General features: G+C 44.6%; 1 protein-coding gene across 1 annotated transcript; it reads right to left on the minus strand.

The window, feature by feature from the left end:
* Positions 1–1,242: 1,242 nt before the first annotated feature.
* Positions 1,243–3,383, minus strand: TICAM1 (toll like receptor adaptor molecule 1). Its single transcript, XM_029285986.1, has 2 exons — positions 2,738–3,383; positions 1,243–2,120 (listed from the first exon to the last, which is right to left on the minus strand). Exons 1-2 carry the CDS (start codon positions 3,381–3,383, stop codon positions 1,243–1,245), a joined length of 1,524 nt encoding a protein of 507 aa, XP_029141819.1.
* Positions 3,384–14,676: the final 11,293 nt, after the last annotated feature.

A 14,676-nucleotide genomic window follows, 5' to 3' on the forward strand; every position in this document is an offset into this window, starting at 1 on the left:
ATTAGAGTCCAGCATTGCCTGCCATCTAAAAAAGCTCTCAACTGCTACACTCTGCATTAAGCCATAGCTTAAACCTGGTTATATAGACTCAGTCGCAACTGGTGGAGTGGAGACACCCCAAGCCATAAGATCACAGTGACTCTTTGCCTCTTAAACCAAGGTCAAGCCAGGCACCTTGTAATTCCAATCGCAACGCGAGCCGAGTCATCTTCAAAGGCCACATATAGATTGCGTAGGGGTCGCATAGCATAAAACAATTATACACATTTCAGAATTTTCACCCAAGTAAATCATCGTGCAGTTCCTCTGTGTCCTTTGAGATTCATCCCTTCTAAAGTTCTTGCTGGGTCCCCCCCCCCAAAAAAAGAGCAAAATGGCTCCCCTCTCCACCTCTTCTACAGAGCACGGAAGGATCCCCAAACCCCTGTCTCCCCAGCTGCAAAATTAAGAATACAGGTAAGTCCTCGACTTAATGACCATGACTGAGCCCACAATTTCCCTTGCTAAACAAGAGAGTTCTTACGTGAACGTTGCCTCGTTCTACGACCTTTCTTGCCACCGTGAGTAATTCAATCGCTGCGGTTGTTGAGTTAGTAACACGGTTGCTAAGTGAATCTGGCTTCGCCATTGTCTTTGGTGTATCGGAAGGTCGCGAAAGGGGATCACGTGATCCCGGAAAACTGTTAAAAGTCATAAATGCGAGTCAGTGGCCAAGCGCCTGAATTATGATCACGTCGTAAGTTCAACGGTTGCAAGTGTGAAAAACGTTCGTCAGTCCCTTTTTTTCAGTGTCATTGTAACTTCAGGCAATCATTAAACAAATGGTTGCAAGTCGAGGACTACCTGTAGTGCATTTTGTCCTTTACGACAGGGGTCCCCAACCCCCGGTCTGTGGACCGGTACCGAGCTGCGACATGCCAGCAACCGGTCCACACAAACAAGCCAAGCCCCATCCGCGGGATGCAGGCAACACACAAAACCATGCACCCTCCGGTCCGCGGAAAAACTTCACGGAACCGGTGGTCCATGGTGCCCAAAAGGTTGGGGACCTCTGCTTTACGAGTCTCTGGGGGATTGCAAAGAGGAGATGGTCACCCATGAATTTCAAGGTCTCAGCTCTTGTTGGCCCCTACATCTTCGCGTAACACCGGTCTCTTCGTCAGACTGGTCTCTTCCCTCGACAAAGTCGCCGACGCTTCTAAGGAACTTAACAAATGTTTCTGATGTCTTCTTTCATCCCTCTCATTTTTGTTCTCCAGGGTTGTCCTCTCCTTCCTCCAAGGGTGGCCCCTTAGTGGTCTCATTGGCCGTGCCCACCGCTGCGTCGCTTCTTTCCACCTGCATGCGGTTATAATCGCCGATCTGAATCATTTGGGCATTCTGAATGATGAGTTGGGGACCCGGCATTGCGTTTGGAGAACCCACCGAGAACATGAATGGTTGGGAGAAGGAAGCCTGATCGGGCCCTGGTTCCATAAAGGATGTTGGTGGTCTTGAAAAGTCCACCACCGATGGTAGAGCTGGTGATGGTTGAAGGTTGAGAACAGCGAGACGTTGTTGTAGCCTCAGGTTTTCTCGCTCTCGTTCTCTCTCCTCCTCTCTTTCCTGGATCTGTCTCATGAAGTCCCAGGTAGCTTTTTTCTCCTGGATCACCCTGGAAGTGAAGGTCTTCTTCACCCTTTTGTCAAACACAGGAGATTTTTCAACCAAGGGCACCAACGACGCGAGCAGGAGGGGCATTACCCCGGATTTTAAAGCGTGTTCTTTGGGCACCAACGGAATGACTGAGTTCCTCTTGCAGCAGCGGGTGAGGGAGTCCATCAAGGCCGTGTCGCGTTGATAATCACAGAGGCGGCCCGTGAAGTTCTTGGTCAGGAGCACGAGCGTGAAGGCCGAGTTGTCCAAGGCGTTCTGGAAACAGTTGAGTTGGCCACAGCCGGGGACGAGGAAATCTTCGCTGAAGGTGGCCCCGTTGGAGACACCCAGGGCCTCCAAGCGTTCCTTCACCCGGCAAGCCACCAGCTCATCTTCTGCGGCATGCAGTACCACAAAGGTGTAGAACTGTCTTTCATCATCTGGTGGGACCACTGAAGAAGGTTCTGAGCTAGGAGAGGCAAGATCTGAAGAAGAAGAAGAAAAAGAAGGAGAAGAAGACGATAGCAGAGGTCCAAAACTCGTGATCGGTGCTGAAGCAGAGGTACGGGTTCCAGGTTGTGGAGCACTTCCTGCAGAAGGCGTGGAACCCAACTTCTGCAGAGGTGGGACCTGGAAGCTGAAAGGCAAGTCTCCTTCTGATGGCGTTGTTACGGGGGTCACCGTGCAGTGCATGGGGCCCTGGGCAGATGCCTTGGGAGACAGTGTGATTTTGGAATCAGGCAGTAAACAGGGACCTCTGGAATTTGGTAGAGAAGGTCTTCTCGAATTGGTGGAACAGCCGTTGACCAACGACACAGAGCTGGTGTCTTCTTGGCTGGCTGATGGTAGAGACAAAGACCCTCCCATGCTGGAAGGGCTGTCGGAGGTGGTTGAAGTCTCACTGATCTGAAGGTTGCTGATGTAGGAGATGGGGCTACCTGTAGAACGTAACGGCTGAGGGTTATCAGGAGGAGAAGAGCTGTCGATGGACACCGGACTGCTCCTTCTGGGCGGAGTCAACTCCCACCTACCTGAGGCCAGAGCTCCAGAATTATTCCTGGGCACGGTTGAGAGAAACGGCANGAGGTGGTTGAAGTCTCACTGATCTGAAGGTTGCTGATGTAGGAGATGGGGCTACCTGTAGAACGTAACGGCTGAGGGTTATCAGGAGGAGAAGAGCTGTCGATGGACACCGGACTGCTCCTTCTGGGCGGAGTCAACTCCCACCTACCTGAGGCCAGAGCTCCAGAATTATTCCTGGGCACGGTTGAGAGAAACGGCAGTCCACACGTCTCCATAGCTTCATCCAGGAGACCTTTGAGTTGGGCTCCTTCCATGTGACTGGCTCTAAAGGCTTGGATAGCGGTTCTGTAGGCCTCGTCTCTGGCCAGGGCTTCACAGAGCTTCTCCTCGACCAAGAGCGAATAGATCTCCGCCACGGCCCGGGCCACCTTGGCATGGTCCTTCAGTTGCTCTGGGGTTGTCTTCTTTGCTCCACCCGTGCCCCAGAAGCCTTGGGAGAGATGGTGGGCCACCACGTCATCTCTGAAGCTGTTGAGATACACCCTGGCCTCATCTTCTCTCCCCAAGGACCACAGGATCAGGACGTGCAGGAGATGGCAGCTCTTCCTGTCTTGGTGCGAGCAGCTCAGCTTGTGCCTATATTGAATTAGCCTCTCCGCTGGGATCCCACTTAGGATCTGGAGGATCCCTTCAAAGCCTAGATCTCCCTGGGAAGTTCCTGTCATCCTGGGTGGAGCCGGGTTCAAATTGGAGGGCATGTTACATCCACAAAGGGGTGGCACAGGCTGAGGACGGGCACGGCTCCCCAGCCTTTATCAGAGGTCGGATACCCGGAAGCCTAAATGTCGTCTAGGGCAAACCTCTGTAATTTAACGGAAGAGGCGGGCCTCGGAATTTTTGCCAAACTTGAAGGCTGGAAAAAAAGAGAGAAATAAGAGAATGAAACTCTGGGACAGTTTGGGGAGCCTGAATGAATGAATGAATGAATGAATACATATGTACGTACTTACGTACATACACACCAACATGTTGAGACTCTAGAAAGAGTGCAGAGAAGAGCAACAAAGATGATCAGGGGACTGGAGGCTAAAACATATAACAAACGGTTGCTGGAATTGGGTATGTCTAGTTTAATGAAGAGAAGGACGAGGGGGGATGTGATAGCAGTCTTCCAGTATCTCAGGGGCTGCCCCAAAGAAGAGGGAGTCAAGCTATTTTCCAAAGCGCCTGAAGGCAGGACAAGGAGCAACGGATGGAAACTGATCAAGGAGAGAAGCAACCCAGAACTAAGGAGAAACTTCCTGACAGTGAGGACAATTAACCAGTGGAACCACCTGCCTCCAGAATGAATGCTCCAACACTGGAAGTTTTTAAAAACAGATTGGACAGCCATTTGTCTGAAATGGTATAGGTTCTCCTGCTTGAGTAGGGGGTTGGACTAGATGACCTCCAAGGTCCCCTCCAACTTTTTTACTCCAACTGCTTCATTGGAGGTGTTTAAGTAAGGGGCACATCTAATACAGGCAGTCCTCAACTTACAACAGTTCGTTCAGTGACCGAAGTTACAACGGCACTCAAAAAAGTTACTTGTGATCGTTTTTTCACAATTTACAACCGTTGCAGCATCCCCCGTGGTAGAAACGTGGAGGCTTGGCAACTGACTCACATTTATGACGGTCGCAGTGTCCCGGGGTCAGGTGATATACCCTTTGGCGACCTTCTAACAAAGTCATTGGATCTGCTTAAGGACCGTGTTCCTAAGTTAACAACTGCAGTGATTCACTTAACAACTATGGCAAGAAAGATCGTAAAATGGGAAAAAAATCACTTGATGACTGTCTTACTTAGCAATGGAAATCGGGCTCAGATGTGGACATAAATCGAAGACTACCTGCTCCTTGTTAGCTAATGGAGTTGAAGGCTTCAATCAATCAGAATAGAGCTGGAAGGGACCTCAGAGATCTTCTAGTCCAACCCCCTGCTCAAGCAGGAGACCTAGGGGTTAAAGCACCAGGCTGGAAACAGGAGCCGGTGGATTCTAGTCCTGCCTTAGGCAGGAATGCTGGCTGGGTGACTTTGGGCCAATCATCAGAACAAAACAGAGCTGGAAGGGACCTTGGAGGTCTTCTAATCCAGCCCCCTGCTCAAGCAGGAGAACCTATACCATCTCAGACAAATGACTGTCTAGTCTCTTCTTAAAAAATCTCCAGTGATGGAGCGCCCACGACTTCTGGTGGCAAGCAGTTCCACAGGTTAATTGTTCTCACTCTCAGGAAATTCCTCCTTAGTTCCAGATTGCTTCTCTCTGATCAGTTTCCATCCATTGTTTCTTGTCCTGCCTTCAGGTGCTTCTTAAAAAATCTCCAGTGATGGAGCGCCCACGACTTCTGGTGGCAAGCAGTTCCACAGGTTAATTGTTCTCAGTCTCAGGAAATTCCTCCTTAGTTCCAGATTGCTTCTCTCTGATTAGTTTCCATCCATTGTTTCTTGTCCTGCCTTCAGGTGCTTCTTAAAAAATCTCCAGTGATGGAGCGCCCACGACTTCTGGTGGCAAGCAGTTCCACAGGTTAATTGTTCTCAGTCTCAGGAAATTCCTCCTTAGTTCCAGATTGCTTCTCTCTGATCAGTTTCCATCCATTGTTTCTTGTCCTGCCTTCAGGTGCTTTGGAGAATAAGTTGACCCCCTCTTCTTTGTGACAGCCCCTCACTGGACAGCCATTTGTCCGAAATGGTATAGGGTTTCCTGCCTGAGCAGGAGGTTGGACTAGACCTCCAAGGTCCCTTCCAACTTTATCATCATCATCACTATTATTATTATTATTATTATTATTATTATTATTATTATTATTACCAGACCCAAATCCTGCAGCCGTTCTTCATATCTTCACAACTTAACCTTGTCAAAGCTGAGAAACATTGGAATGTATGTTTCTCAACCTTGGCAAGGTTAAGATGTAGAGCTTCAAATCTCAAGAGTTCCCAGCTATCTAGAACAGTGTTTCTCAACCTTGACAATTTTAAGGCATGTGGACTTCAACTCCCAGAATTCCACAGCCTTAAAATTGTCAAGGTTGAGAAACACTGATCTAGAACTTTAGAATTGCAACGATTGAGAAAAACGGTAGTATTCTCTCTATACTAAATATACAGTGTATTATCTCAATAGGTAATAATATGATACGACATCAGCTATATTATAGCGTATTATGAGTCCTGGAATAAAACACCCAATAAAATGAATTCACTTTAACAATGACCTGCCGTGTTTACTTCACAACTTGCTGCATTTGCACAAAGACCCGCCTGTTTGCGTAACAACTGCATCCAGTAACATAAAATTGGGTGCAATCACACGGCGACCTGCTTAATGACTGCAATTACTTACAATCCTAATTCCAGGCTCAATTAGCGTCCTAAATCGAGGACTAAGTGTGTTCTACCCACCTGGGAGAGAACCATCTGATCTGGGCCAAAATCAACTCCTCTCTTTTCCCCAATCCTGGAGGGAGAGGGCAAGATTCAAACATGCCGGCAAAAATAACAGCTTCATCAATCTGCATCCTTTTCTAGCCAGCTCACACTACGGCGCCTTTGATTCCGGAAGAAAAGTCCTCAAACGCACCGAGGCAAGAGGAGACAAGTCAGATACTTCCTTTGATTGCTAAGCTTCAAGGTGCCCAACCCGGTTCGTCTTGTTTTTAAGGGTTCCGGAAGAATAGAAGGCTTTGATAACACCAGGACCTTCTCAAGATCCTGGGTGAGGCCCTCAACCACAATTTAATAATTTAATAATTTAATTTATATACCGCCCTTCTCCCGCAGGACTCAGGGCGGTGCACAGCATATTAAAACAGATACAAACAAAATACATCAAAAAACAAAAAACCCCATAAAACCAAATTAAAAGCCAAATATTGGAAGCTGTGTGTCAATTAAAATTTTCTTAAAATCATCCCTACCTAAAATCCTCCCTAGGTCAGTCCCGCTTGCTGGAAAAGCCATGTCTTGAGGGCGCGGCGNCGGATCTCGGGGGGTAGTTCGTTCCAGAGGGTGGGGGCACCCACAGAGAAGGCCCTCCCCCTGGGGGTCGCCAGCCTACATTGCTTGGCCGACGGCACCCTGAGGAGGCCCGCTCTGTGGGAGCGTACCGGTCTATGGGAGGGAATCTGTGGCAGAAGGCGGTCTCGGAGGTAGCCAGGTCCAATGCCATGGAGCGCTTGGCATTGGACCTGGACAAGGTTGTAACCAAGTCGTAAATTGCCCTGCTCCAGAAGTGGAAAAATTACTCAGTGCGCAGCTGGATAGAAAGCATCGGTGCCGGCATGTTGAGCTCAGATTGGCAGTATAGAGCGTTTAGACATTTCCTGGTGGTCTCCTATCCCCGTACTACAGGCAGTCCTCTACTTACAATCATAACAGGGCCCAAAATTTTCCTTCTAAAGCAAGACAGTTGGTAAATGAGTTTTGCCCCATTTTACGACCTTTTTTGTCACCATTAAGTGAATTGTTGCAGTTGTCAACCTAGTAGCAATAGCAATAACACTTTGACTTATATACCGCTTCACAGTGCTTTACCGCCCTCTCTAAGCGGTTTACAAATTCAGCATATTGCCCCCAACAATCTGGGTCCTCATTTAGATTCAGATAGTTAGTTAGTTAGTTAGTTAGTTAGTTAGTTAGATAGATAGATAGATAGATAGATAGATAGATAGATAGATAGATAGATAGATAGATAGATAGATAGATAGATAGATAGATAGATAGATAGATGATAGATAGATAGATAGATAGATAGATAGACAGATGATAGATAGATAGATAGATAGATAGATAGATAGATAGATAGATAGATAGATAGATAGATATAGACAGACAGACAGACAGACAGACAGATGATAAACAGATAGAAGACAGACAGACAGACACAGACAGATAGCACTTAGACTTATATACTGCTTCACAGTGCTTTACAGCCTTCTCTAAGCGGTTTACAAATTCAGCATATTGCCCCCAACAATCTGGGTCCTCATTTAGATTCAGATAGACAGACAGACCGACCGACAGACAGACAGACAGATAGATAGATAGATAGATAGATAGATAGACAGATAGACAGACAGATGATAGATAGATAGATAGATAGATAGATAGATAGATAGAAATGATAGATTGATGATAGATAGACAGACATGATAGACAGATGATAGATGATACAGATGATAGATAGATAGATAGATAGATAGACAGACAGACAGATGATAAACAGATAGAAGACAGACAGACAGACACAGACAGATAGCACTTAGACTTATATACTGCTTCACAGTGCTTTACAGCCTTCTCTAAGCGGTTTACAAATTCAGCATATTGCCCCCAACAATCTGGGTCCTCATTTAGATTCAGATAGACAGACCGACCGACCGACAGACAGACAGACAGACAGACAGACAGACAGACAGACAGACAGACAGATAGATAGATAGATAGATAGATAGATAGATAGAAATGATAGATTGATGATAGATAGACAGACATGATAGACAGATGATAGATGATACAGATGATAGATAGATAGATAGATAGATAGATAGATAGATAGATAGATAGATAGATAGATAAATAGATGATTGATTGATAGATAGATAGATAGATAGATAGATAGATAGATAGATATAGACAGACAGACAGACAGATGATAAACAGATAGAAGACAGACAGACAGACACAGACAGATAGCACTTAGACTTATATACTGCTTCACAGTGCTTTAAAGCCTTCTCTAAGCGGTTTACAAATTCAGCATATTGCCCCCAACAATCTGGGTCCTCATTTAGATTCAGATAGACAGACAGACCGACAGACAGACAGACAGACAGACAGACAGATAGATAGATAGATAGACAGACAGACAGATGATAGATAGATAGATAGATAGATAGAAATGATAGATTGATGATAGACAGACATGATAGACAGATGATAGATGATACAGATGATAGATAGATAGATAGATAGATAGATAGATAGATAGATAGATAGATAGATAGATAGATAGATAGATATAGACAGACAGACAGACAGATGATAAACAGATAGAAGACAGACAGACAGATACAGACAGATAGCACTTAGACTTATATACTGCTTCACAGTGCTTTACAGCCTTCTCTAAGCGGTTTACAAATTCAGCATATTGCCCCCAACAATCTGGGTCCTCATTTAGATTCAGATAGACAGACCGACCGACAGACAGACAGACAGATAGATAGATAGACAGATAGACAGACAGATGATAGATAGATAGATAGATAGATAGAGATGATAGATTGATGATAGATAGACAGACATGATAGACAGATGATAGATAGATAGATAGATAGATAGATAGATAGATAGATAGATAGATAGATAGATAGATAGATAGATAGACAGATAGACAGATAGACAGATAGACAGACAGATGATAGATAGATAGATAGATAGATAGATAGATAGATAGATAGATAGATAGATAGATAGATAGATATGATAGATTGATGATAGACAGACATGATAGAGATAGACAGATGATAGATGATACAGATGATAGATAGATAGATAGATAGATAGATAGATAGATAGATAGATAGATAGATATAGACAGACAGACAGACAGATGATAAACAGATAGAAGACAGACAGATAGCACTTAGACTTATGTACTGCTTCACAGTGCTTTAAAGCCTTCTCTAAGCGGTTTACAAATTCAGCATATTGCCCCCAACAATCTGGGTCCTCATTTAGATTCAGATAGACAGACAGACCGACCGACCGACAGACAGACAGACAGACAGACAGACAGATAGATAGATAGATAGATAGACAGATAGACAGACAGACAGATGATAGATAGATAGATAGATAGATAGATAGATAGATAGATAGATAGATAGAAATGATAGATTGATGATAGATAGACAGACATGATAGACAGATGATAGATGATACAGATGATAGATAGATAGATAGATAGATAGATAGATAGATAGATAGATAGATAGATAGATGATAGATAGATATAGACAGACAGACAGACAGATGATAAACAGATAGAAGACAGACAGACAGACACAGACAGATAGCACTTAGACTTATATACTGCTTCACAGTGCTTTACAGCCTTCTCTAAGCGGTTTACAAATTCAGCATATTGCCCCCAACAATCTGGGTCCTCATTTAGATTCAGACAGACAGACAGACAGATAGATAGATAGATAGATAGAGATGATAGATTGATGATAGATAGACAGACATGATAGACAGATGATAGATGATACAGATGATAGATAGATAGATAGATAGATAGATAGATAGATAGATAGATAGATAGATAGATAGATAGATAGATAGATAGATAGATAAACAGAAGACAGACACAGACAGACAGACAGACAGCACTTAGACTTATATACCACTTCACAGTGCTTTACAGCCCTCTCTAAACGGTTTACAGATTCAGCAGACGGCTCCCGTGGCAATCTGGGTCCTCATTTTACCGACCTCAGAAGGACAAAAGGCCAAGTCAACCTCGAGCTGGTGAGAGAATCAAACTACTGGCAAATCAGCTTTTTGAAAAAATTAGCCTGTTTTGGCCCGCCTTTCCCTCGGAATCCCCAAATGTGAAACTTTCTGCAAAGATTGCAAACCACCCCCACCCCTTCCATGAGGAAATAATACAGAACTTTCTGCAACGGTCACTGAATTGTCTACAAACCTTTGGAGAAAAGGAAGAATTCCCTGTCTGAGCGGCTTCTTAACTCCTCAAATCGATTTTTTAAAAATAGTTTTCCTCAGATAGCAGGCATTGTGGGAAGGGTTATTATTAGTCTAAGGTACCCCAAAATTAGAAGTCTGGTAGCCCCTTTCCCTATTCACCCCATTTTACTCAAAACTTAAAACCTTTACCTCAGGGGTCTTCAAACTTGGCCCTTTTATGACTTGTGGACTTCAACTCCCAGAATTCCTCAGCCAGCAACGCTGGCTGAGGAATTCTGGGAGTTGAAGTCCACAAGTCATAAAAGAGCCAAGTCTGAAAACCCCTGCCTTTACGGGTTGCATAGAATAACTCAATAAAATAGACTTTTTAAAATTAACGCCGAGAGCCAGTTTAGTGCAGGGGTGACGGCACCCTGCTAGAAACCAGAAGGCTGCGAATTCTAGTCCTGCCTTAGACACAAAGCCAGCTGGCTGATCTTAGGCCGGTCACTTTCTCTCAGCCCTGAGAAGGAAGCAATGGCAACGGTCTTGACGGCTGGGGCAGTTTCAAAACATGAAATATTGATATAAAAAAATAACAGAATATCAGAGTTGGAAGGGACCTTAGAGGTCTTCTAGTCCAACCCCCTGCTGAAGCAGGAGAACCTATATACCATTTCAGGCAAATGGCTAAATAAACCACTTTTAAAAAGCTTTCCTGGGAAGTATACTACAGGGATTTCTCCAGGGCAAACTCCAGGACTGGACCGAACAGAAGAAAAATAAAATAAAGCCATTCACTCCATCTGCAGCTCAGGAAAGGGTCTGCCAGCCCTGAGACACCACCCCTCCAAGGGTCTTCCGGACCCCTTTACAATTTTTCCCCTCCACTTGAAAAACCCAGGATCAACCTCGCTCTTCCCCTGGATTCCCCAGGCTTGGAAATCAATCAATCAATCAGAATAGAGCTGGAAGGGATCTTAGAGGTCTTCTAGTCCATCCCCCTGCTCAAGCAGGAGACCCTATACCAGGGGTCTTCAAACTTGGCAACTTTAAGGCTTGTGGCCTTCAACTCCCAGGGCTGGCTGAGGAATTCTGGGAATTGAAGTCCACAAGCCTTAAAGTTGCCAAGTTTGAAGACTTCTGCCCTATACCGCTAGTCCTTGACTTACGGCCACAATTGAGCCCCAACTTTCTGTTTGTTAAGTGAGACATTTGTTAAGTGAGTTTGGTCAAATTTTACCCTCTTTCTTGCCACAGCTGTTAAGCGAATCACTGCAGTTGATAAGTCCGTATCCCGGTCCTTAAGTGAATCTGCTTTCCCCATTGTCTTTGGGTCGCAAAAGGGGGCTCACAGAATCCCTGGGACACAGCAATAGTCCTAAGTACAAGCCAGTTGCCGGGCATTTTGATCACAGGATCATGGGGGATGCCCCCAAAGTCGTAACTGCGAAAAATGATCATCAGTCACTTTTTTCAGTGCTGTTGTAAGTTTGAGCGGCCCTAAATGAAGTGTTGTAAGTTGAGGACCATCTGTGCCATTTCAAAGAAGGGGCTGTCCAGCCTCTCCTTAAAAACTTCCAGATGAAACACCCACAACTTCTGGAGGGAAGCAGTTCCACTGGTTAATTGTCCTCCCTGTCAGGAAGTTTCTCCTTAATTCCAGGTTGCTTCTCTCCTCTGTCAGTTTCCGTCCATTGTTTCTTGCCTTCTGGTGCTTTGGAAGGTAAGTTGACCCCCTCCCCTTGGTGGCAGCCCCTCAAATACTGGAACACTGCCATCGTGTCACCCCTATTTCATTTTTTCCTTTAGACTAGCCAAACCCAAGTCCTGCAACTGATCTTCATATAATAATAATAATAATAATAATAATAATAATAATAATAATAATAATAATAATAATAATAATAATAATAATAATAATAATAATAATAATAATAATAATAATAATAATAATAATAATAATAATTCAAACAGACAAGCACCTGCAACATAACACCCCAGACTTAACAATTGTTGATAAGAAAGACAAAAAAGTCTGCATAGTGGACGTAGCAGTGCCTGGAGACAGCAGAATAGACGAGAAAGAACTGGAGAAGATAACAAAATACAGAGACCTACAAATAGAAATAGAAAGACTGTGGCAAAAGCAAGCAAGGGTAGTACCAATAGTCATAGGTGCCTTGGGTGCAATCCCAAAACAACTGGAGCACCACTTGAACACCATTGGCATTGACAAATTCGCCATTAGTCAATTGCAAAAGGTGGCCTTACTAGGAACTGCTTCCATCCTGCGACAATATCTGTAATACCATCAAACATCCACATCTGCCTATCCCAGGTCCTGGGTAAGGACTCGATAGGTAGAAAAAATGCCAAATCCAGTCTGAACATCTGGCTGACTGTGTGATGATCCATAATAATAATAATACTAATACTAATACTAATAATAATAATAATAATAATAATAATAATAATGTTGGAAGGGACCTTGGAGGTCATCTAGTCCAGTGGTTCTTAACCTGGGTGATATCGCCCCCAGGGGGCGATTTCGTTTTTCAGGGGGGCGATGGAACAAAAAGGGGCGACGTGGGAGCAAAGGAACGAAAAGGGGGTGATATGGGGGTGATGGAGCGAGAAGTTTTGGGGACACTTTTGAGACTTTTTCATACAGTGAATCGCTGTATATCTGTCGTACAAAAACATCAGATCGCCCGCTATTAGTGGATTGAATTGTGTTTTCAAATGTTCCTCTAGCTAGCTTCAGTACAGAACGGCGTACATATGTGAATACACATCACTTATCTTCATGCGCATCGTTCAGCAGCCTCTACCCTTTTTATATTTCTTTTTGCATCTTAAATTTCACTTGTAATTCAATCATTAAATATTACTGTTTTTCTTTTCAGGCATTTCACTTTCTTGCAATTGAATTTTGTTTTCAATGGTCATTACATTTAAGTGTCTTGAATAAATAAGTTAATAATGAAATACACGTATCACGAAGTTTGGGAATAAAGTGACGGGTGGCACCAAATTTTTTCACACAGTTGAGATATGGGAAAAAGACTGGAAATAAATTATTTGCATCGATATGTCCTGATGACAATTTTAAAGAAAACAAAACAAGTGTTTGCATAAATTGAAGAATTATTTCCTATGTTGTGACTGAGAGGTTATGTTGGGGGAGGGGGGCGATGACAACTTCCTCATTGGCTCAAGGGGGCGATTCGTTCAAAAAGGTTAAGAACCACTAGACTCCAACACTGCTCAGGCAGGAAACCCTATACCAGGGGTAGGCAACCTTGGCCCTTTTATGATTCGTGGACTTCAACTCCCAGAATTCCTGAGCCAGCCATGCTGAGCAGAAATGGAGAGGTTTCCATGCTGAGCCGTGCTGGCTCAGGAATTCTGGGAGTTGAAGTCCACAAGTCATAAAAGAGCCAAGGTTGCCTATCCCTGCCTTAGACATATGGACTGCAACTCCCAGAATTCCTGACCCGGCCATGCTGAGGGGAAAGGGAGAGTTTCCAAGCTGAGCCATGCCGGCTCAGGAATTCTGGGAGTTGAAGTCCACGAGTCATAAAAGAGCCAAGTTTGAACCCCTGGCCTATACCATCTCAGACAAATGGCTGTCTAGTCTCTTCTTGAAAACCCCCAATGTTGGAGCATTCACCACTTCTGGAGGCAGGTTGTTCCACTGGTTAATTGTTCTCACTGTCAGGAAGTTTCTCCTTAGTTCTAGCTTGCTTCTCTCTTTGGTTAGTTTCCATCCGTTGCTTCTTGTCCTGCCTTCAGGCGCTTTGGAGAAGAGCTTGACTCCCTCTTCTTTGGGGCAGCCCCTGAGATATTGGAACACTGCTATCCTGTCCCCCCTCGTCCTTCTCTTCCTTAAACTAGACATCCCCAATTCCAGCAATCATTCCTCATACGTTCTAGCCTCCAGTTTCAGTCTGCAGGCCTTGGATCATCTTAGTTGCTCTTCTGCTCCATCCCAGCTGATTTTGGAAAGAGGGTTGGGGGTCTCTGCTAGGGGGTTGCGCACTAAGACTTACCTGGGGCTGAGGCCTCACTGCCAGGGTTGAGCTGGGTCTGGCTAGCAGGAGGCGGAAATCACCAAAAAAAATCTCTTTGCTCCTCCTAGTTTTCTGTCTTTCCTCCCAGCTGGGTGAAAAAAAAGTCAGCCCAAAATAGGAAGCTGGTCTTACACAGAAGAAGGAGCAGAGGTTTCTTTCTGTTTCCTGGCTCGGAAGTGAATTCTTCACACACACACACACACACACA

Source organism: Protobothrops mucrosquamatus, unplaced genomic scaffold, assembly GCF_001527695.2.
Source record: "Protobothrops mucrosquamatus isolate PMUCROS unplaced genomic scaffold, P.Mucros_1.0 scaffold2662, whole genome shotgun sequence".
Classification (NCBI taxonomy): Eukaryota; Metazoa; Chordata; class Lepidosauria; order Squamata; family Viperidae; genus Protobothrops; species Protobothrops mucrosquamatus.